General features: G+C 38.7%; 1 protein-coding gene across 2 annotated transcripts in view; it reads left to right on the forward strand.

Annotated features, from left to right (window-relative positions):
- The window catches only part of grb10b (growth factor receptor-bound protein 10b), an 81,195-nt gene that overhangs the window by 26,877 nt on the left and 29,298 nt on the right, over window positions 1-25,020 (forward strand). Inside the window, exons 3-5 of one of the 2 annotated variants that reach the window (XM_037536957.1) lie at window positions 8,605-8,701; window positions 16,956-17,178; window positions 21,881-22,025. In XM_037536957.1, the coding sequence (XP_037392854.1) occupies window positions 8,605-8,701; window positions 16,956-17,178; window positions 21,881-22,025 (465 nt within the window). The remainder of the gene's footprint in view (window positions 1-8,604; window positions 8,702-16,955; window positions 17,179-21,880; window positions 22,026-25,020) is intronic. The other variant, XM_017700824.2, reaches the window with a different exon arrangement.

Consider the following 25,020-nt stretch of genomic DNA (forward strand, 5'->3'; position numbering starts at 1 on the left):
GAAGGCAGAAAGGCATGGCTAGTTTAATACAAAATGCTTGTTTCTTCATACCTATTGATACCTCATTCTTTTGAAAAAATGGAGACTTAGTTAAAGTTCTGCAGTATGCAAAATTTCTGCAAAATTTCATATTTAACAATGGCACTGTAAAAAGGTGATTTGTTTTTGCGCTGAATTAAATGAAGATATTTCTTTTCTGTGAGTGATTATGTAACTGAGAGTAGTGGGAGTCTGGGCTCTGGTCCAAAATTGGGCTTTGCCCTGTCAAGTTCTATAGAGCAGAATTTCCCTGACTACTGTCTTAAAACGACTGCTGATCTAGCCCTTACTAAAATGTCTCTCCTTTTGTTATTTTTGAGATATTTTTAAGATTGAATGATAACTAGTCCATTTGCCATGTGACTGTACATTTTTAGTGGGAATCATTCAGTGATTCATACCACAGGAAGCGAGGAAAACCGGTTGAAGACTGTTAGGACACTGAAGGGAGTGTTTTCATACCTAAGCGAAGGTCATAACAATATTGGTCAGAGGAACAGTGTGCTTGCCAGTTCCTGAAGATCTGCTCCTGAAGTGTGGGTTTGTCATTAGTGTGATAACCACGTTGGCTTCATCCACACGTTGCTTAAGCTATTAAGGGTCCTCCTCCCCGGACACATCAGTGGTCTGAGAGCCGTAAATTTTTTGCCTTGAGTTTTATAGATGTTTTCAGACTGAATCAAGTGGAGTTTTGGCATCATGCGGTTCCTGTTCCTGGAAGTCAAACTTCTAGTTGTCGGCATTTCTTGGAATTGGGAGATTCAGGACCTGGCTCTTTTATTTTGTTGTTTTGAGGAAAAGTTTTGGTTTGGGCTGAACCGAAATAGAAGCACTGTTCACTTCCAGAGAAGCTGACAAAAACAGCACTGTGCTCATTTAAAAAGACAAAATGGGCTTGCAGCTCTGCATTTTATTTTCTTTGTTTCACAGGTACTAATTTTTAAATATTAGGAAAAAAGATATCACAGGACTGTATTTAAAAATATTTTAATTTTGTATTTCCATTGCCAAATAAATAATGTTTGGGGTGGTTCTACTAAGTCAAAATGATTGCTCTGTTTCTACTGCTTGTACCATGCTTAGAGCATAGGTAGATCCAAAAAGATAGAATGTTTGCACTTATGTTCAGCAGTTTACACCTCCACCCCCACCTTCACAAGTACATGCACACGCTGTAATCCTTCCTCCTCTGGAATGCACAGTAGCCTGACCTTTTAGGGTTTGAAGCTAAGCTGGGCCAAAATGTAACCTTTCTGTGCGGTAAGAGGGGGTATATGAGGACTGCTGAGTCGGGGCATAAATCTGATTTTGTTCTGTATGAGTTCATCGCCACAGGACTGACATTTAAAACGATGTGGAATTTTTTAATATTCCAGTACTATGTACTGTATTTCTACAGCATTTGCACAATTTTCAGTGTTTGACCATACAAACAGGTTCTGAAATGCACCAATGGAGTGGTACCTTAAGGTGCTAAGTAGGTGAATTTCTGTGCATTATCCTGTATGTTCTTTGGCCAGCCAGTCTAGCTTGATTTGATCAAAGTGTTTCATCCTTTGTTAGCTTTATAGCAATAATTCGTAAGACTTTGTACACAGAATTTCAAGTGCTGGTGATTGTTAGACCTTTTTAGCCTTGGATTATAACTGCTCTATGAGGAACAAAAGACAACCATTGAAAGCGCAATAGAGGTATTTTGTTGGCACATAGTGCAGGGCTGCTGCACTTAATTGTTTGGCTGCAAATCCATATGTAATTAGGGCATTAGTACAGGTTTGAAATTGGCATGCTTGGTTGTTGCCTTGGTTAGTTAAGCCCCCTTTCCATGAAAAGAACAGTGGGATGCCTACTTCTTTGTAGAAGAAAGTGCACATAGCAGATTTATCAAGCTTAATAAGCATACATCATCCCTAATTCTACAGAATATGCAGACGTAAATAGCCACAACAGCTTAGAGCCTAAATGTCTTAAGAGTTTTTATTTTTAATTACTAGTCCCTTGTTAAAGGAAATTGTGTGTTAAATATTTCCTTATTAAAAAATACAATTTATCTTAAAGATTACATGTACAGCTATAAGGTATACCACCAAGCGCACCTAAGACAAAAAAGCACAGAATTTAGTAGTGCCTTGTACTGAGAATAGTGTAGTTGGGAATTTATTTGATCATGATTTAGTTGTTATTGTCAGTGACTCAATCTAAATCAGCCTGAAAATTCTGCATGCAGACACTTTATTAATAAATCCAGAACTGGCTTGTGTAGTGGGAGCTGAAAGCTGCCAATGCAGGCCTATGGACATTGGCTCCCAGCATAAAGGAGGCTGACCTGCTAGTGAACATACTATAATCTATACTATCACCCTATCACACAGTAATGATCACACCATAATAGGACTTGGTGATGAAGCGATGTTACTGGATGTTGTTGATGACTATATAATAATAGAATAATCCCGATGACTATACTTAAACACGGCAATTATTGACTTTTAGAAAGAGAATTGACAGGGAACAAAATGGTAATTTAAATTTAAACAACTTATCCAAGGCTGGGAGTCCAAGAGAACATAACTAGACTTGCTCTCTCAGGGAGGGTAGGATGGCCGTCCCTCTAACCCATCACTAGCGTGATGCTAAATTGGGGAGAAGGTTGGGACAAAAATCCCAAAACTAACAAAAACAAAAAAAACTTGGTGAGTAATGTCAAAGAATATGTACACATTTTTTATTCTATTTTACTGTTAAAGCAAAAAGCTGTGGTAGAATAGGTGGTAGAGTAAATTCCCCACTTCCTCTGCTGTAGGTTGTGTGACATACTGTCCCAGAAAAAATTGCAGCATTTTCTGTATTATACAATTATAAAAAATAGACTACTACATATTTTCCCAAAGGCATCTGTTGCTGAACTCCAGAGTGACTTGACTGTAACAATGGAAGACTTTTTTTAAAAATATGTAAAGCATGTAGGCATGGCTTTTGAAATCACTCATTTAAAGTACATAACCATTTAGGTCACTTGTAATGTTTCAAGGGGTGTTTGTGGTGGTGGGATGGTATTTTGTTTTTACTTGGAAATGTCCTAATTATTTTTAGATATCACCTGTAAGTATAAAGAGTATATTAATTGTAGTGCGAGGAAGACAGTTTTCAAACTTAAGTTGAATCATTGATTAATTTTACAAAGCATTGAAGGCAAACTTGTGCTTCTCCATGTGTAAAACTGTGGCATTTTCCACTAAGAGTTGGAGATGAACAGAAATGCCATGTACATTTTGTGTGCATAAGTATAAATAATGCAAGTTATCAATTCTGTATCAGACTTTTTTTTTTTGCATCAGATAGATTAATATATCAGCAGGCTATATATTATACATCCTTGCCCAGAATTAGCACAGGATTGTATGCTGGAAGAACGTCTAGAATTTTGCATTGTGTGCTGTTGCCTCCCACCATGCATGATCACTCACTCGCATTCTTCAGAGGTCAGTCTTTCAGGACCTGTGAGGACAATCTGTGGCTGTCTTGATCCAGACATTTGGACTCTGGGGCAATGGGATTAGTTTTGTGTCTTGATGAAAGCAAAGGCAACCTATTGGAATTCCATTTGTTCATATAAAAGTAAGGCAAGGCTTCACATCATTCTGGTCTTACCAAGAGATGTGTCTTGCTGAAAGACAACCGAGTGAGATGCAAATACACATTTGAGGGTAAGAGAGAGGGATAAGGATCAACATGATGCTCCGTTTTTGTGGTTGAAAGAGAATTTATTTATTTATTTTTTAAATAGTTTATTAAAAGTGCACTATATGGCCAAATATATGTGGACACCCTTCTTAATAATGGAGTTCAGGTGTTTCAGCCCACCCATTGCTAAAAGGTGTATAAAGCACAAAGCCATGCAATCTCCATAGACAAACACTAGTAGAATAAGTTATGCTTAAGAGCTTGGTGACTTTAACTGTGCCACTGTCATAGGATATCACATGTCAGTCTTTGAAATTTCTGCCCTGTCCTGCCTGGTTATCTGTAAGTGTTATTGTTGTGAAAAGAAAACATCTGTGAGCAACAATAGCTCAGCCTCAAAGTGGTAGACTGCACAAACTCACAAAGCAAGGCTGTTGAGTGCTGAAACACGTAGCATGTACAAATCGTCTATCATCTTGTATCACTCCCTACACCGCTGGAAGCAGCATTAGCACAAGAGCTGTGCACTGGGAGCTTCATGAAATGGGTTTCCAAGGCCAAACAGCTGCACACAAGCCTAGGATCACTATGCACAATGTCAGGCATTGACTGGAGTGATGATTCATACTTCTCTTTCTGGCAGTCTAATGGACGAATCTGGATTTGGAGGATGCCAGGAGAACTCTACCTACATGAATGTATAGTGCCAACAGTAAAGTTTCGTAGAAGAGCAATAAAGGTCTGGGGCTGTTTTTCAGGGGTTAGTTTCACCTCCTTATTTCCCGTGCTAATGCTATTGCAAACGAAGGCATTTAGACAATTGCTTCCAACGTTTTGACAACAGCTTGGGAAAGCATGACAGCACGACTCTGCCCCTATGCACAAAGTGAAGTCTGTAAAGACATTGTTTGACAAGTTAAATTTGGAGGAACTTCAGTGTTCTGCATTGAGCCCTGACCTTAACTCCACTGAACACACTGAACACCAGTACCTGACCTCACAAATGCTTTTTTGACTAAACAGTTACAAAATCCCCCACACTCCACAATCTTGTGGAAAGCATTCCTAGAAGAGTGGTGGGTGTTAAAACTACAAAGTAGGCCCAACTCCATATTTATGCCTATAGTTTTAGACCTGGATTTCCGACAGGCTCATATGGGTGTGATGGTCAGGTGTCCAGATCATTTAGCGTGTTTTTATTATTAAAATATAAAAAATATATAAATAATGATATTATCTTTGAGACATAGTTATTGTTCTCTGGTCTTATCTTCAAGCTACTTTAATTAAAAAAAATGTTTTATACAAGCCAATATCATTATATACCGATAATGATATATGATATGATGTTCACATAATGAAAGTAAAGGTTGTAGGTCATGCTCATACTATGTAATTATGGTACACTACATTTTGTCTGTATAATTAATGTTCATCTAGCATTACTGCATTCTCCTGGGTATATTTAGGTTTTTCCGTGTGAATGCACATGACCAAATTGTGAGGCAAATTATTCAGTGAAATAAATACAAGATTTTATTTTATTGTATTTTTTTTTAAAGTTCCCCTCAAATGAACAGAACTTGTGTTTTATGATCACACACATATTGCTATATGCTTACAATTTATTGCTGAAAGCCAAAAATCTTTGCCACTCTTTGTGTTATTTTATACAAATAATATACAAATTTTTATACAAATTATACAAAGTATATCACTGAAGAGACGCCATCTCTTTGTAGTTTATAGCCCAGATTTGTGGAAAAATGGGTTGACTTGGGTTGAGGTTCAGTGGAGTTCAGCTTCTTCTATTAGTAGGGTTTAAAATTACATTACCCATCTATTTGACTGGAAAGAAGACAGTTACAGCTCTCATATGACACCGACCTTTTGAGTGTAGCTTACGAAATATGAAAGTTATGAGGAATATGACAAAGTGTATTTTGGAACTACCAGTGATTCCAAGGATTTTAACAGATTAAATGTAAACAGTCACATTCTCAAGTTTTGATCTTATTACCATAGTGCTTCCAACCCTAGTGCAGATCTGGGAAGATACATGGTGTTGGATGTAGGTCTCAAAAGAGTAGAAAACCTTTGAGAAGAAGACGTTTATATATCTTTCAAGAAAGCTGTTCATATATTCTACATTTTTTTACTGTTTGAACAGTGTACGTGTACCTGTAGCCTTTATGAAATGTATACCTTATGTCTACTTAAATGATGATTACACAAATTAAGTGACCTTATGAAAAACTATGTCTGATCTTTCAGTGAAATGGACCAGTCACTCTTTTTCAAACCATTAGCAGCTTGGTTGTTATTTCAGATCACATTGTCTTACCATTCAGCTCCATTTAAAGGTTTGTGTGTGCGACACTTGTAAACTTTACACACTGGCACCAGGAAAGAAAACAAGGCCCTTCTCTCATTCTATAACTTTTCTGGAGTTGCTCTCATGGCCACATCAGAGAGTGTCTCGAAGCTTCTGTGGTCAGCCCAGGAACACCTCCATACACAAGAGCCGCAGGACATTCTGTTCCCAGCTCCTGCTGTGAAGGCCCCAATCAGCACCGCTGCCTGAGATATCCCTCTCTGTGGCCTGCCATGCTTTTGTACTGCATCCAAGGAGCTGGAACGTTTTCCTCTAGTGCGAGAGGAGTGGTGTAGATAGGACGTGGTAATTGAATTGAGCATTCTGTTCTCACTTGTTTACAAGCAGCTGAAAAAGAGAACGAGCGCGTCCTCTCTGAGTCACAAGGAAAGCACAATGGACCAGTCTCAGCCGAGCACTCGGTGTAGACAGGGTTGAGCGCTGCCCCTTTTTGTTTCCTGGCCAGCCTGAAAGCATGGCCTTGACCCTCTCCAGATACAGTAGGGCAAACCTAGGGCAAAATGGAGGGCCAACTCTCCTCTGCCAGCATCTCATTGCATCACCACACATCCAACAATGGAGGGGTAGGCCAAAGGAGCCTTACACTTTGAGGAGAGAGAAATGTTAATGACATACATGAGCTGTATGTGCAATCATGTGTTCTTTTACACAGTACAGACTTACTTCTCTGTGTCTTTTCCGAGTGTCTTGCAATTGTCAAGTAATCAATTTTGGAAAAGCCCCTACAGGGATATATCATACTGTGCAAAATTAAAAGACTTCCCCCATTTATTTAATCTTCAGTCAAAATGGATCATTTTTCAGGAGATATTTCTGAGAAGATTTAGATATAAGATAATCCACTTGCATAGGGAAGAGGAAAGTCAAGGGATCATAAGTGAAAGATTTTCAAAAATATCATTTAAAGATACCCACAACTGTTTCTGTCTATTCTTACACTGTAAAAAGACTACTCAACACTGTTGTAGCTGTTACACTACTGTTGTTTGCAGAACAATGGACTGACCCCAGTCCATCATTGAGTCCATCATTGAATGTGTTGCTGATTATTTGGACTTTGAGAAGCAGAAAATTCAATCAACTTCTAAAACTGAACATGCAGATATACTTGCAGATTTCTTTGAAAAACTTCAACTTTGAACTTTGAAAAACATTGTCAAATACAGGGCTGACATGCTAAATACTGAAAAAAATTGTTATTAATAGTTGTTGAGGTTTCTGTGTAAATTTATATTAAGTATTATTTATATTATATATAATTTAGATTTGCAATATATACATTATCTCACAAAAGTGAGTACACCCCTCACATTTCTGCAAATATTATATCTTTTCATGGGGCAACACTATAGAAATGAAATTTGAATATAACTTAAAGTAGTCAGTGTACAGCTTGTATGGCAGTACAGATATACTGTCCTCTAAAAATAACGCACAGCCATTAATGTTTAAATAGCTTGCAACACAAGTGAGTACACCTCACAGTCAACAATTGTGCTTAAAGTGTCAATATTTTGTGTGACCACTATTATTATCTAGCACTGCCTGAAACCTCATGGTCATGGAATTCACCAGAACTGCACAGGTTGCTATTGGAATCCTCCATGATGATGTCACGGAGCTGGTGGATGTTGGACACCTTGCACTCCTCCTAATTCTGCTTGAGGATGCCCCACAGGTGCTCAGTTGGGTTTAAGTCCAGAGACATACTTGGCCAGTCCATCACCGTTACCTTCAGCAAGGAAGTTGTCATGTTGGAGGTGTGTTTGGGGTCATTATCGAGCTGAAAAACTGCCATGCAGCGCAGTTTCAGAAGGGAGGGGATCATGCTCTGAATGCTTCAGAATGTCACAGTACATGTTGGAATTCATGCAGCTCACCAGTGCCGGCAACACTCATGCAGCTCCAGACACTGATGCTACCACCACCATGCTTGACTATAGGCAAAAGACAGCTGTCTTGGTACTCCTCACTAGGGCACCACCACACATGCTGGACACCATCTGAGCCAAACAAGTTTATCTGGGTCTCATCAGACCACAGGACATGGTTCCAGTATTCCATATTCTTGGACTGCTTGTCTTCAGCAAACTGTTAGCAGACTTTCTTTTGCATCAGCTTCAGAAGAGGCTTCCTTCTGGGACGACGGCCATGCAGACCGATTTGATTCATTGTGCGGCATATGGTCTGTATATATAGTTTTGTCCCATGAAAAGATATAAAAAATAGTTGCAGAAATGTGAGGGGTGTACTCACTTTGGTGAGATACTGTATATAGTATAATTTTTGCTGTTTTTGCTGATGCTGAAAAAATGAATAACTTTGCACTTAATTGCTGTTTTAACTGGATATTACATAAATTAATGAATTATTGGATGTTTAAACAAGAGGTCATTAAAAGTGTGTGTGACTGTTTACCTTTCTCTAAATCTTTAAATAGAATGTTTGTGATTAAAAATATTGCTGTACACTGGCTTTTGTCTCAGCAGGACAATGTCGACCGAACTGCCAATCACAGACCAGCAGAACTAATTGGGTCAAGTTTTCAGCAGGCAGCCAATCGTAACTCTCCTAATCATCAAGGTTAGTCCTCTTCAACAGCTCCTCGACAGATGTTCATTATTGTCATTAGTTCCACCTAAGAATTTAGAACATGCACAACAAATGTAGCTTCTCTGTGTCATTATCCAAGTGTGCTTTTGCATGCTTGTGATATGGGATGTATACACACTTCAGTATAAGGGTTGTTGCACCACAGAAGTTTCTTATAGATTGAAACTTGCTCATTAGGTTTATGCTGGCATATATATTTAGACCTCTTCCACTGTAAACATTTCATCAGTTTAAATACTTGATTTGTGAAGACACAGGGTGTCATTCTTGTTAAGGCTTCACTTTAATTGTGGCATACAGAAAAAAACAGCCATGATAATCGGAGCATGAGATTTAAGCACAATATTGCCTCAGCATGGGAGGCACAACTCAAAAGCTATTCTTTTTTTTTTAAAAGAAAGATTGTTGTAGTCATAGAAATAAATGGAGCAGAAAGGTTTACTGTGTTTGCTGATGAACATACACCAGAAAGGCTGTCATGGGAAGCAGAATTTAATGTCCTGTAGGGATTAATTATATGTGAAAATAATAATAATAAATTACAATATAGCACCTTTCACAAACCCAAGGTCGCTTCACATAGCATGCGCAGGAAACAAACAAAAAAAAACTCAGTTTCACTTCTGTGAAAGTTGATATATACTGTAAAAAAAACAAACAAACAAAATGAAGCTGTTGTGTAAGATCTTCTTCATTAGCCAAGTTTATGTGCTCTATTTTGACCTCAGTGGCTTTCTTTTTGGCTCTCTGTAGATGCTCAACAGTATAGATGTTGCATTCACCAAATAAGACAAAAGGAAGCAAGGAAAAAATAGGGTTCCTACAATTTGGTTTAAAGACCCAATCAAGAGTTGGTACTACTACAAGAGGGCAGCAGTTCAATTAAAGTTTTAACACTGCACAAACTGTTTAAAAGTCAAGTGTACCTTTTCAACTCCATTCCTGCTGCTAAGTCCCCTCACAACCAACAGTCAAGAAGAATCCCACCACTCACCCAGGCTACATTAATGCAAACTCGAAAGGGATGCCCAGGAAGTTTCAAAGAGCCATCTGGTGACAAACCGCAAGTCCCTGAGCTCTACCAAGCAATAAGTGTTCCACCCTCAGTTGGCTATGATCCCTGCATGGCCAAGCTTCACAAGAAGAGAAAAGCAAACAATGAAATACTCAATTGAGTCAAGCCTTTTCTACAGTCTTAGGAGAGAATTAGTGACTGTGCACAAAGCAAACTGGGACACAAGATTGCCTTAAGACCTTTGCATTCACAAAATCATCTAAAGTAAATTCTCAATCCTACAGTGATGTGGTTTTGTAAACTTGTAGAGCACTGTAGACTACTCCTAAATTTTCTAGAATAGATTTGGGAATGTGGGCAGACCAGTACAAAGTTACCCAATTACAAATTTTGTAATCAGGACTTGAGACCTCCTTAACTGCTGCCTCTGGTTGAAATGGCCATTAGTGTTGATGCAAGTTAGTCCAGATAGACCTCTATGTCTGCATGTCATCAATGAAGTCTTGGACAGCCATATCCAGGCCAGCACATTCTGCACAAGTTAGCCAATTCTAAATTCTGTGGCCAGGGGTCGCTTTCAAGATCAATGATATATATGAAAGGCGACAATGAAACTGCCTCTGTATTCCAGTTGAGCGGGCCGCCACAACTAAATACTAATCGGCACAAAACTAATTCTGTCTTGTTTTCTACTCTCTCTTCTTGCTCTGGTCTTATTTTGCTCTCACATTGTTCATCATTTCTTTCTTTCATTTTTACACAGTGCACACAAGCGATGTCTTTCAATGTAGAAAGGTTATTTTGAGTATGAATTTGAATTCAATCATATCTCTCCTCTCTCTCTCTCTCTCCCTCTCTCCCTCCCTCCCCCACAAACTGTCTGATGGCATTCCTTCTGTATTGTCTACAGCATTTTAGAACCACAGCATACAGTCCGGCCTGTTTCTGGCTGAAAAGAACGGCTCCACTGCTTCCTTTCAAGTCTGCTTACGCTTGTTTTGGGGTGCTTCCTCTACCCCTCCCCCCCACACAGAATCCTCGGCAGGACGCCCCAGTCCCAGCCCCTGCATCCTGCACTCCCATAACCCTCCTTTGTTCTTTCTCTATTTGCATGCTAATTGTCATTAACAGAGGACAAGTTGTAAACATGCTGCTTGGAAAATTTGTAATTGTTTTCTGCAGCTCATGATTTCCTTTTCTTCCTTTTCTTCTTGATAGCCACAGATCCTTTAAGACCATGGTCTTTATCATGTTGAGTTGTTTTCTCACAGTGGAAGGATGGGCAAATGCCTGGCAAAGATTTAAAGATGAAATCTTTAAGTACTGTTTATCTGACTGTTTTGTTGGTCTGCAGTTAAAAGGATAGATATTAATAATTTTTTTGAATTCTGTATTTGGAAACTTTTTTCCCCATTTAGTTTTCATTTGGGTATGTGTTTCCTCCCGCAGTCAAAAGACATGCAGTCAGGCTGATTGGATACAATAAATTGCCCGTGTGTGTGTGAATGTCTTGTGTGTTTGCCCTGCGATGGACTGGTGACCTGTCCAGGGTGTTTCCTGCCTTCTGCCCAATGACTGCTGAGATAGGCTTCAGCTTGCCCTGCGACCCAGAAGAATAAGCAGCTTAGAAATTGAGTGGGATTTCATTTCACTTTCCCTTCTTATGCAGGTGGATTGTCTTATATCTAGAATATCTCTTCAGAAATATCTTGTGAAAACTTAATACCTTGTGCTTAATGTCCATTTTTACTGGAAATTAAATAGGTCAAATTTGGTCTCTGACTTTTGCACAAAACTGTAAACTGGTATTGAAGGAATTGCAGAAAACAGGCTATAGCTAGCTAGTGTTTGCTTTCACATTTGTTTTTTTTTTTTTTAAATGTGGACTGGGTCCCCAGTAGATTGAGAACTTTTTGGTTCTATATTATACTTACTGTACTCCAGAGTTGTTGTGATATCCGTTTTTTGTTTTGTGATAAATGCTTTCTTGCCAGAATGTCTGCTGGAGGTTAGCACTTAAATGACTATGCGCTTTAAGGTAGAAAACTATGTGAAATTTCTGTTTGATAATGAGGCACCATGATCTGACATTAAGCAACGTTGTGCAACCATTTCACTCTGCACTGACACAGCACTGCACTTACACCCCCATAGTCTGTTGTGCAGACTGCTGTTATGGGAACCTATGCAGGAATAATGCATCAGTCATTTCTGAGAGGCATCTAGCCATTCAGGCTGGGCACATATGACACTGTATTACCTATTTGAAGAAGTCCTGCAGCCAATTTGGTTTCAAGTCCTCCTCAGTGGTTATGGTGGATAGTGATTTGATTACAGTGTTTTTCTTTTTCAGTACACTGTGTCGCTGGCATGAGGTACATGTGCCAATAGATGGAACTTAACCTGTCAGCGGTGTGGGTTGATAAGATGCAGTAAAAATGCTTATGGCAAAGCTTTTCCAGTTTTAGGCAGTATTAGTGGGTGATATGTCATTATTATTATTATTCCTAAGCTTTTGGTTTCGCCAATATGTCACAAATATACCACTTAATGCAATAATCAAAAAATGTAAGATGTTAGAACTTTCAAGCAGGAAAGTCAGGTTCAGCATCAGTGTTGCATTTGCATTGTCTGGATCTCACTAGATACAATGGGGACTCCCCAGAAATGAGTGCTTACCGAGGGGTGAATGGTGGTTCCTCTGCAATGAATGCAGTATGACCTGGATTAGATGACTCTATGAAGGAGAACCACCGTTCCTTAATCACTGGGCCAACTTTATATGTCACCGGAAGGCTCCACTAGTCCAGTGGCTAAGCTCTATCACCAGTGTCGAGCTTGGTTAAGGTGATTGGAGAGCATTGCAGTCAATGGCAACAGCCTGTAGAGGATGAAAGGAGCAGGGCTATTGGAGCTGTCCAAGACTACATAGAGATGCTCAAGATGGTTTGTGGTTTGTGTGATCTGATCGTAATCCACTCACGTGTCCTTGAGGATGCTTACACATGGCTTTTCCTATGTTAAAGTAGAACCCAAATGTGATCAGATTCACCAAAAAAAGGATTGTTTAAGGTCTACATGGACATGAAATTGAAACCCATACGAATGACTTGGAGAAAGATATGCTTTTTATTTTATTTATTTATTTTTTGAATAATGAAACTTTAAAATATGAATCTCCATTTGCTGCTAAATTTTCTTCTACTAATTTTTAGTCTGCACCATTAAGAGCTACAATACATTATCAGCAGATGACCTTTTTTGCTTCTTCCTTGTGTTTAATTGTTCTGTGGAACATCTGTTAATTAAATCTAGTACAGAAACTCTAATATCAGAAATAGTTCCTAACATCAGAATCCACATCCCAGTGTCCTTCCTTGCTTCTCTGATGCAGTAGAAGTCCTCCCTAGAGGCCTCTGCTGTTACTGCCAAGTCAGAGCCTACTAAGCATTGCTGTCTGCCCCTGTGGAGTGTGGGTTTGATATTTCAATGGAGGTTAATTTATGCGTGCAATACAAGCCTGTCTGTCCTGCTGAGACCTCTGCATGTTTGATGGGCTGATATAAAGCCGTTTATGTCCGTAAAGCGCCTGCCAAGCCCTGCTAGTGAAACGTCTGTTTCTTTGAGGGGGTGCGCATTGAAACCAGCATTTGGAGGTGTGTCAGTGTGCTTGTTCTGCAGAGCTAACATTAACATCAGTTAGATATGTGTTCTTACATTTAGAGGTTACTCTTTATTTATTATTATTTGTATATAAAAGCCATGATAAAAAGACTCTGGTCTTGTTGACACATCATTTTAGGAGAAACCAGCACAGTGAAGTTTATTCATTAGTTGAGTGTCTGCTGTTGTTTGTGTGAATGAATTGAGTATCTTTTCTTATTGGTTTTTAAGGCATGCAAGGTATGATTCTTGTTAGTCATGTACTCATATTAGTTTCATATTCACATACATGGCTTAGTTAGCAGTTACTTGTTTGTAGCCGCTGTGATTATTTTGGGCTTGTCTCTGTAGAGCTGTTTTGTGCACTTTTAAATACTATTCAGATGATGTTACTGCTGTACGCACGTGGCACGTGTTTGTAAACATTTTCTTCACTGATAACTTTACAGCCACACACACACGCATATGTGCCCATATTCTCACATTTTAACCTCCAGGCAACTTTATTTATTCATCATTATTGTAAGTTCTGTACTGTAAGTTAAATGTTGACCAAAATGTGTCGTTATTGTATCATATTGTATTGTCATATAATGTGATATGTGTTATAATAATGAAGTTGCTGACAAAACCCAGCCCTAGCTGGCATAATTAAATAGCTCTTAAATATGCACAGCAGTTTAAAGCAAATGTGGCACATTTTCATCAGGCACCAAAAATGTTTTTTTCATCAGGCACCAAAAAAATCATTTTTAATATTCTCTCAGATTTTATGTTGAATGTTTGAATATTCCATTACAGCAGCCATTCCATCCCAGGTCTTGGAGAGCTGCTTTCCTGCAGAGTTTAGTTCCCAGCTGTATCCAATACACTGCCCCAACCTTACTTAACTGTAAAACACCTGATTCAGCCAATCAGGGACTTGAGAAGCAGTTAATTAGCTGGGGCAAGGCAAATTGTGGTTGGAAGATAGCTCTCCAGGATCAGCATTGGAGCCCGCAGTTCTGTAAGAGTAAAGAAAACTCCAGATGTGTTTAAATTATTAAATAAAAACATTTATTATTATTATTATTATTATTATTATTAGTAGTAGTAGTAGTAGTAGTAGTAGTAGTAGTAGTATGAAACTTGAAAAACTAGGATAATGGATAAGCATCACTTATAATTATTTTCACAAGTTTTTCTTGCCCAGTCTAGCAACACTGGCCAGCTTGCTGAGGCTGTATGTTGCAGTATTGACTGGTGCCAGAGAGCAAAGAAAACAGCATCTTTAGAGCCACATTACCAGTGAGCGAGGTGATCATGTTTTAAATTTGATATTAGTTTTTTACACCACTCAAATTTATGCGTGAGCAATTCAGCTGTATTAGTCTTAATGCCAGGTATGTTCTTCTGTGGTCGGCTCACTAGCATTTATTCTAAATAAATATACACTGTATTGAATTGATCAAATTTTGTAATGTAAGTGTGTGTGGGTGTGTGTTTGGGTGTGTGATTTGTGTTTGTGTGTCTTAACTCTAGGATCTATAAGCAGAGAAGGGGCTTACTTGGCTCTATTAATACTGCGGGATTAGTCAGCAGTGAAGTAGCTAGCTGACACATTTTCAGGAAGAGGTCTGTGATGTGCCTGGTCACTCACAGAGACAAGAGCACGGCATTAACCTTTAAGGTCTGGTGTGCCCAGAATACTTATTCACATTATCATTTCCCATTATCCTCTTTATCTTAATGCATCTCTGCTTGTCTCTGGCAAAATGAGAAGTGTTTAAAGCTGCTGTGGACGGACTGACCTCCTGACAGACCAGCTAAAAATTGAAATTTGATCAACAGCTATATGAAGCAACAACATACATCCCACCGGGAGGAGTGCTGATTCCTGTGATGTGGTTACCTGCACTGTAACTGTGGGTCAAATGTTGTGCTGTATTAGGCATTATGCCAGAATATCAGTAAGTGTCTCATGGCCTGAGTAGTTAGGACATTTGTTTTAAGAATAAAGGGGTCTTGAGTCTTTCAGCATACATTTTACCACTCACTTTAATTCATGTTGTAAGTCCTATGATTCTGTGAACCAGTGAAAAGTTAGATGGATGCAGAGGTTAGTGAATCTTGATAAAAGCCTGCTGTATGAGACATCCTCATTGTTAAACAGTCCAGTCAATTCAAGTGACTGAAAATTTTAGTTGAATGCTAATTAATGCTCTAATGCTAATTAGTGCCCTAAGCTGGTCTTACAGATCTACCACCTTGTAGCTGCAACCCTAATCGAACACATTTGATCCAGCTAATAAAGGCCTTCAGGAGCATGTGAATAATACAACCAAATGTGTTGGATCTGAAATCACCAGGACGGCAAATCTCCATAACCAGGAACAGCTACCATATCCTGCTATGGAAACTGGAACATTTGAAGCTTTATATTGTTCACTTGAAAATAGTAATATTGCTATTAAAGTTAATCCTTTTGCTACATCTAGTGGTAGGAGGTTGAAATGCAGTCCTAAAATCTTACAGTTGCTCCTAAACAAAGGATTTTCTAATATAATCTACTCCAAATAGACAGCAGTCTTGCAGATGCATTTTCTTTCGGCAGAGTAGGAGTGTGATGATGAAATGCAATTACAAATCAAAAATGTCAGAGTCAGACCTCTAAGACAATGAAAATGAAATCTCAAAAGTTCTTATATTAGTTTTTACCAGCCATTATACACAGAAATGCACAATTTACTTTCAAATACAAACAGTTTAAATTCAGATGCAACATGTGTATTTACATTCATTGCAACTGCATTTTTACAGTCAGTGAGGTAGTCAGACAAATACACGCACACCATCTAAGCCGCTTATCCTTCTGGGTCATTGGGGGAGCGGGAGCCTATCCCAGCAGTCATTGGCTAGAAGGTAGTATACACCCTCAACAGATCAGAGCTACACACCTGTTTACAATACATAGGTTTATTAGCAACCGTTGCTAGTGATATGGCTGGCACAAGCCAGTGTTAGTGATATCGTGACAGGCTCTGGGGATTATCAGAGGTCTTGCTCACCGCTCAGCCCATTGTAGTGGTTTCCCTGCTTTAACACACCCATTTGAAAAAGTCATCCGTTATTAAAGAGCTGTTGTTATGTGTGGATTTTTATTTGACTAAGAGAGCTTGTGGCAGTAACGAGCACCAGTGTTGGTAACAGGACGGTCAGAGAAACACTACCCTGCTTTAATGCCTTCCATCCTTAAACATATTACAGACATGACAGTCAGTGGTTGTTAACCTGGCTTTCCAAAATCATCTTATTTCAAGATATTTGCATTTGAATTTGTATCATGTCTTAAATAATGCACACTCACATGGGAAATGCAATTGCAAATACACAAGTATCATTTTCAGATTTACATTTGAATATTAAAATGAACATATTAAAAAAAAGGAACATCGAAATGCATTGTTTCTTAAATAATCATCGTCATCAAGTGAAAATCATTGTGTGAAGTCAGAGATTTATAGTCCTTTTGTATAATGTGAATATGTCTCTCTCTCTCTCTCACAGAGGATGATGTGGATCTGGAAGCGCTGGTAAATGATATGAACTCTTCGTTTGAGAGTCTTTGCTCCACCTACAATGTGCAAGCCGAGGCTGTTCCCCTGCTGCACAATGGCCAGTCTCATCGGCCCAACGAGCAAACACACTCACACAGCCAAGCACATGGCCAGCTCACCTCCCTGCACCAGAAACTGCGCCGCTCCCAGCCCATGCACATCTTAGCTGTCAGGTAACATACATAAACACAGACACAGAGCATATGCTAGACCTTAAGTGGGGATGAACTGCACTTAAATATCACAACATCTGAAGAATTTCATGCCTCTTGGCTTTTTCCAAAACATGGCTAAATAATTCCTCTTTTTGTAACAGTAAATATAATTTTAGAATGTTCGACATTTTTCTCAAATTGCAGACAGTCTCGTACACAGACACTGTGGATAACTCGAGTGCTTTCACAGAAGCTATGTGTCATTTAAAAAATTGGCTACTGGTCATTGGTTACTAGGAGGGTTAGTTTTAGGTGAAAAATTAAAGAAAATGTAAACTTATAATAGGTAATTGCATGTAATACATGTGGAACATGCTATTACACAAATAATGTCAGACACAGACTGATACAGAGACAAGATACCGAGAAAAAGGGACCCTAACAACTTTTTGTACAAGACCCTTAAGACCACCAAAACTGTCACAATCAGATAAATAATGCTTAAAGTTTTCATCTTTGAGAGAGAGAAGAAAATCATTCTCCACTTGCGTAGATTTCTTGTCTCTTGCTTCAAATCTGAACAAATCTACAGGTGTTTGTATCCATCCTTCCACTATGAAAAGCCAACTAGAGTCTGTAGCTGTCAAGAAGCCATTACTGGGGAAATAAAATGGATAAAAAAATTGAAAACTTGGAAAATATGGGCGTTACAGACTAATGAGTGTAAATTTGTTATTGAGACTGTTTGGATCATGAGAGGCAGAAAATGCAACCAAAGACTGAACTTTGGAGATTTTAAAAATATCCTTGCAGATTTCTTTGACAAACTGAAAGCAAGGCTCCTGAAAAGAATGTAATGTAAGAATGGTGTAAAATTTTAGAATAGTTGTTGAGGCTTCTGTGTAATATTCTGTTAAGTGTGTTTTATGTTTTCTCCTGTCAAATTAATTAATTAAATTTACTTGAAAATAAAATCAAACAATGCATACAGGACATCTCGTTTTTAGGTAATTACATAGATAATAATAATCTCTCATGCGTATTAGTTGGGACTCTTTATACAAAATGTAAATAAAAATAGAATGCAATGATGTGCAAATGATTTTATACCTGATATTTACTAGAAAATAGTACAAAGCCAACATATTAAATGTTGAAACTGAATTTTTTTGTTTTATATGCCATTTTAAATTTGATGCCAGCAACACAAAAAAAAGAAAAGTTGAGACAGGGCAACAAAAGACTGATAATGTTAAGTAATGCTAAAAAAACATCTGGAATATCTCATGATATCTAATGATATCTAATGATTGGGTGAAAAACAAATTAAGAATAACATTTCTCAAAGTAAAATAGCAAAGGCTACATTTACACAGAAAGTAAAAGTGGCCCAAATCTTTATCCTCATATGTGACACAGATGTGTCATCTGTGTGGCAGAGTGAACGGCATTGAATCTGACATTTTAGGTCCCGATTTGAGATGCTTTCATATGTGGTACTGAAATCCGATTCATATCCGATCTGTGGCAATGTGACTCAGTCTGAACAGCCAGATCGGAATTCATGCGACTTTTATGTCAGTCCAACTCGACGTTTGTCATCATTTCGCGCTGCTGAGGCTCATAAATATTTAGGCTGATGTTCCTGTACCAAAAAATTAGAAAAGACTCATTGCAGCCGCTTCGTGTTTGAAGAGGTTTCGAATGAAGAGGCCGAACGCGGCCGGAGGAGACCGGGACTGCAGCGTCGGAGAACAGTTTAAAGAATCCAAGGACACTAACCAAAGAAGTACCCATGGCTGAATAACACGCCCTTTTTACGCTGAACTCGAACACACTGGGGGTGATGAGCCCAGCTGTCAACCAATGGAACTTTATAATCTCTCCTGCGATGCTGGTGAAGACGAAACGACTAGTGTTCGCTAGTCTTCATGATTGTTTACCTCTAGATGAGCCATGTGAAGTATTGTCCTTTTTTTCACATGCGGCTCGGTTTGGGAGCGTGATCTGTTCAGACTGCTGTCTCATACAAATCACATTTAAAAGATAATGTGAACAGCCAAACAAAAAATCAGATTTGGTGAGAAAATCTGATTTGGGCCACTTTCACCTGCTGTGTAAACGTAGCCAAAGGCAGTTCATCTACGTTGCATAATAAAACAGAATGCAGAATAATCTTTTTATGTAAGGGATAGGGCTGTGGAAACCAGTATTGGATGGCTGTGATCTTCATGTCCTCAGGCAGCACTGCATTAAAACAGACACAATTCTGTAGTGGAAATCACTATATGGGCTCATGAACACTTTTGAAAACCACTGTCTGTGAATATTGTGAGATATCTGTGAGTAAAATTTTATTTGTAAATCATAAATGCCACTAAAGAGGAGAGGGACCACCTGGCTTGTTATCTGTGTACAGTGCATTATGACACGAAAAATATGATAAAGTAGCCCCCAAATGGTTGAGCAGCTGAAATCCTATATCAAGCATAAATGAGTCAAATGGTCTCCTCCTTTCACAAACGCTGACAAAGTGTTGCTTAAAAAAAACAGTGATGCAACTTTTTGCATCTTTTTGCAACTTTTTGTTGCTGGCATCAAATTCAAAATGGGCAAATATCTTTCAATAAACTTCTTCAGTTTCAACATATGACATTGTCTTCATACTATTTTCAAATTAATTTTGCTTTTAAATGATTTGCACATCATTGCATTCTATTTTAATGTACATTTTGCCCCAACTTGTATGGTGTCCCAAAGTGTACCTACTTTTTTGGAAATGAGGCTGTATTATTATTATTATTATTATTATTATTATTATTATTACTACTATTGTTAGGCTCCACCCCCTGCGACCCAGAAGGAAAAGCAGCTTAGAAGATGTGTGTGTGTGTTTGCATCAGGACATGCATAGATGATCACGTCTTAACATTATAGAAAAACAAAGTGTGTGTGTGTGCGTGTGTGCGTGTGTGTGTGTGTGTGTGTGTGTGTGTGTGTGTGTGTTGAGCAGTGGATTAGAGCAGGCTTGCGTTTTAAAGGAAGGGTAATGAGCTGGGGGAGTTCCTTTTTTGTCAAGGGTTCACTGAGAGGTTAGTGTTTAAACTTAGCACTGACCTCTGTGGGACACACACGTCTACGTGCGAGTGTGTGTGCTTGTGTGTTTGACCTTTTAAAAGGTCTCTCTCTTTAAGACTAGTCTCCAAAACACCCCACATGGTGCCAGAGCAGAGCTGAGCTCCGAAACACAGTGACCGTTCTATTCCCAACAAGAGCTCACAGTGACTGAGTACCCTCTTTCTTGTGCATGTTAAATGCATAGTACAGTCTTAAAAATATTTTTTTAAGACTTTCAACTTTATTTTACATATTTGGTTTCCAATAATGGTTCTTTAAATAACCACCTGTTAAAAGGTGATGTAACGAACCAAAATAGTTCTTCTTTGCAGAGCTCAGAAATGGATCATCACAAAATCAGTTTGCTCAAGAGCAAAGCCAGTATTTTCATTCAGTTTTCATTCTTGCATTTCAACCCCAGGATGATGTTCCTAAACCAGTTATAATGAAATGTAAAAATAGTTCTATAATTCCGTCTATAATAACAGTTAAATCCACTCACTACATGGTGCTGAGTAAAGTTTTGAAAAGCCTTTAGACCAAACAGCTGTGTTTGTATTGAAAGGCTCATACTCAAACACAGATAAGCTATGGAAATGTACTGTGTTTAAAGCTGTAAATAGCTTAAACATAAACACCAGTCCAAAATAATTTACCACAGGTTGTTATGAAAATTACACATTGTGAATAGTCAGCAAAATTCCTTGTTTAAAAATGCAGACATGCTGGCTGAATTATTATACATGGTACAAATATAAAAAGCACAGAGATTCTTCCTACCTATTGTTTAATTACACGTTGAGAATATTTAATCTATAGCCAAATTAATCTATAGCCAAAGAACAAAAATACCACATACATGTGTATAAGTCTAAGATGAAACACTGAATGAAAGCACGCAAGACATGATGTTCGGCTAAAAGCATTTGGAAGTCTGTGCGTCATAAGGAATAAATGATTAACTGTTCTGAAACAGACTGGAAGAATGAGGCACAATGACCAGCTGTATCAAACTTCTCCAGAATATGTCAGGAAAGCCTCATGCTCTAAAGCATTTGGAAATATTCACTCTGTAAACTAGTCCATTGAGGTTCGTTCATAAAAGGTTTTTAAAACCTACAAAAACACATAATTAAACAAATAATTAAAACAAAAATAGAACTGAAAACAGGCAATCAACTATTTAATTAACAAAATAATAACAAACACTAAAGAACAGCATGGCAACCAAATGGAGCTGGCAGCCAGCAAAACAAACAAAACCTACAGTGAATATCTTAGAAAATACGCACAAACACTAAGTAGACTCATGGGATAACTTTTTTTGCAGACACAGGACACTCCTGTTCACATACAAAACAAAATCCAAACTTCAGTGAAAACACACCATCAGGGACATTTAGTATATGTTCAAAGCACTATAGGATAAAATATTGGCTGTCACCCTGTATACAGGCAGGAATGCCACTGCTATGCCAGTAATTGTATCTGCATGGCAATTTTACTGCATACTTTAGTCAAGACTAAGTGTAAGACCAAGACTAAGTGTATCATATTGTGTAATACATTAGTCTATAACACTCTGTCCCTCTTCCTCTTTCAGCAGGAGACTGCAGGTGGAGGAGGAGCAGTATCGTACGTCCTCCCTGCCTGCCATCCCCAACCCCTTCCCTGAGCTGTGCAGTCCAGCCAGCTCGCCCACGCTGTGCCCCGGCTCTTTACCTCCAAGTCAACCCTCAGGCAAATACGTAAGCCACTAGATCCTCTGTCATTCTTTTGCTGAGTTTTAAAATAATAAGGTAATACTTATTATGCATGAGCAGTGGGATGGTGATTTCCACGGTTTACAAAGTTCAGTTGTGAGAAATCATGTTTGTAAAGTACACCTAAAACCTTTAAAGCAGAATCTGTGTTGTAGTCTTCAAAGTATTGTTGCACTATATGTCTGAAGGCTGCTCCCCTGAGGGACAATCCATTCCCAATACAGTGCATGACAAACACGTACACAGTAACTCATGGATTTCATTAGTGTTATACACAGGAGTTGAATGGCAATTTTTGGCACTATTTATTTATTATTTAAGTTTCTTTTTACATGAGGAAGTGGGGTCATGTAATTTTCCCGCAGTTTCTCACTGTCTTTCTGAATCTGCCATGTCAGTAATTTTTATGAACTGTGTGCGAGATGAGAGATGTTTTGGGGATGTATGTATGGAAAAGATTTGGGTGACCATTCACGTCTAGCAATGTTAGCCTTGTAAATCCAGCGTAAATTAATTTGGACACCAAACATGTTTCGGCCGATCAACTACATCTGGTGATGAAGTGTAAAATTCCTATTTCGTTAATACTATATCAGTTACTTTTGCATGCATTTCTACTTATGTACCTACTTCATTGTATGTATATGTATGTGTGAGTGAAAGTATAAATCACTTTCCAATCCCACCCATTCATCACATGTGACCCTGCCTGTGTAAACGTGTGTGTGTGTGTGTGTGTGTGGCAATTTTTAAGCCCCCCGATCATCACATGCAGCCCTGTTGATACTTTTGAAACCCACCTCTGCCCTCTTCCCGAAATCATCTCCATCTGGAGCTATGCTCGGTTGCAGTAACCGACCCTTCATTACTGTTAAAATCTGTCACACACTTGATTCAATTACTCTAATCTCCCACTATTGACTTTGATTGTCAAACGAATGCGACCCAGCACTGTGTTGCACCCCAGTCAGGCAGTAGGGAACAAACTTTGGAAGTCATTTGAAACATCTGGCACACATGCCACCAATACTCATGAATATCAACAACGTTAAGCGCATTTCCCCTTCTTTGCACGTGAGACACACATGAATAGCTGGGATTCCTCTCGTCTAAACATAAGCATGCATTTCACATGTCTGGTGCCATCTACGGAATGCAGACAGGTAGCAGTACGGCTAACATAAGACACGTCTTCACACAAAGGTCTGTTATTCAGAGCTGTGTCATGTTGTCTGTGTTGTAAAGAAAATCAATGTGCAGTCTCTCCTCTTCCTATACCTTGTTACATGCAAACAGGTGTAGTTTTGGACAACAGATGTCCTCCTGGCCTTTCGCTCACTGAGAAGTGAAGTGTGGTGTTTACAGAATTTTCCGAGCTGCAGGCGTTTTCTTACAGGGCCCCTGTTCCTCTCGCCAACCCCCATGCGTCAGGCACGCGAGCCATACAGCTTCCCAGAGCAGTACAAGGCTGTGCTGCTGTACTAAACTTCAGTTGCTACCCTTTTTCTCCTTTCTTTCTCTCTGTTCTCTTACATTCTTCCATTCTTTTGAGAACTCGTTGCATCTGTGCCCATGCCATGGACAGTGAAGCAGAACAGTGATCATTTGTGGCATGTGCGCTTCACACTCTGCATTCTAGGGGTTCACAAGAGGGCATGACCTCAACTCAGAGAGTTTTTCATTAATAATTACTATTGTCTTTAGCATATGATGGATTAGTGTACTCCAAAATCATGGTTTAAATGGTTGTAGTATTTGGCAGCCAATTTCAGTCAAACTCATTAAAAGTAGCATTGTTAGAGCATTAAGATTACGTTGGTAAAGTGTAAAAGCCTACACCTTTGACAGTTTTTATTATTTTTACTGAGATAAAATAAAAATAAAATAAAAAAGGAAATAAAATGTTAATTTTCACAGAAGCAAATTACCCGGTTGAGAGCTTGGACAAAGAAATTAATGGTGCAGATGATCTGCTGAATTCAGTCATCAACAAGTCAATCTTTACCTCTCAACTTTTGCTCTCAACTTTTGCAATCCTCCCTATATATTGAAATATGCTTGATTTTTTTACAGCTGAAAGTTTTTTCATGTGATATCATCAGCAATGTAGTTGAACGAGTGATTCAGACAACAGCCAACATAATCATAAACAATATCAGTCTTTGTTTGTACCCTGCAGATAGATCCCATTTTTTGGTCAACCTGTGCTCAGTAATGTATGGGCTTTGGTGGAACGCAATGTTCAGTAATGTTCATGGTGTCTTTTTATACTCATGGTGTCTGGCTAAGAATAAATTCATATAAATGCTTACAGTGACCACACCTGTAGTAGGATATGTAGAGAGGAGTGTTACCTTGCCAGGGCAAATCCAATAAAATTTTGGCTTCCATAATTTGGAATTTTGAATAAGAGGATATAAATCACTGTTCGACAGTGTGGAGACAACAAGCATATGGTGCCCTTGTGTACGTACTTGCAGACCAGTGGTGTATACTTGTAGTATGTTCTTCCCTTTTTCTCATTCTCTTTCTCACTCACACACATAGAAAAATTACCTATTCATGCCTTAAGGCATTAAAACTCTTCTTAGCCTATTCTAGTGCTTTGCTCCACCTCCACCTTAGGGACACACAACTTCCTATGTGAGTGTTTGTGCCCCTGCGTGGGTTTTAATCCATTTAAAGCTTTCACTGACCTCAGTCTCTGGCACTGGCAGTAAAGGAGTGAGGCAGGAATAAAAGGATGAGCAATATCTGTAATAGCATCTTGCCTCCCTTTACTGTGGTGCTGCATATTTACTCCAGGGTGAGGTAAGCGTCTGGAAATATCCAGCTTAGACTGCAGAGCCTGCTCATATCCCATACCTAGCTGATCTGCTCCTTGAGGTCAAAACAGCAGAAAGCCTGTTCTTTTTAATAACAGTTTGCTGTTGCTGTAAATTATCAAAAGTCAAAACTGTGAATCTGACCAGGTCAAGAG

The sequence above is a fragment of the Pygocentrus nattereri genome, chromosome 3 (assembly GCF_015220715.1).
Source record: "Pygocentrus nattereri isolate fPygNat1 chromosome 3, fPygNat1.pri, whole genome shotgun sequence".
Lineage (NCBI taxonomy): Eukaryota > Metazoa > Chordata > Actinopteri > Characiformes > Serrasalmidae > Pygocentrus > Pygocentrus nattereri.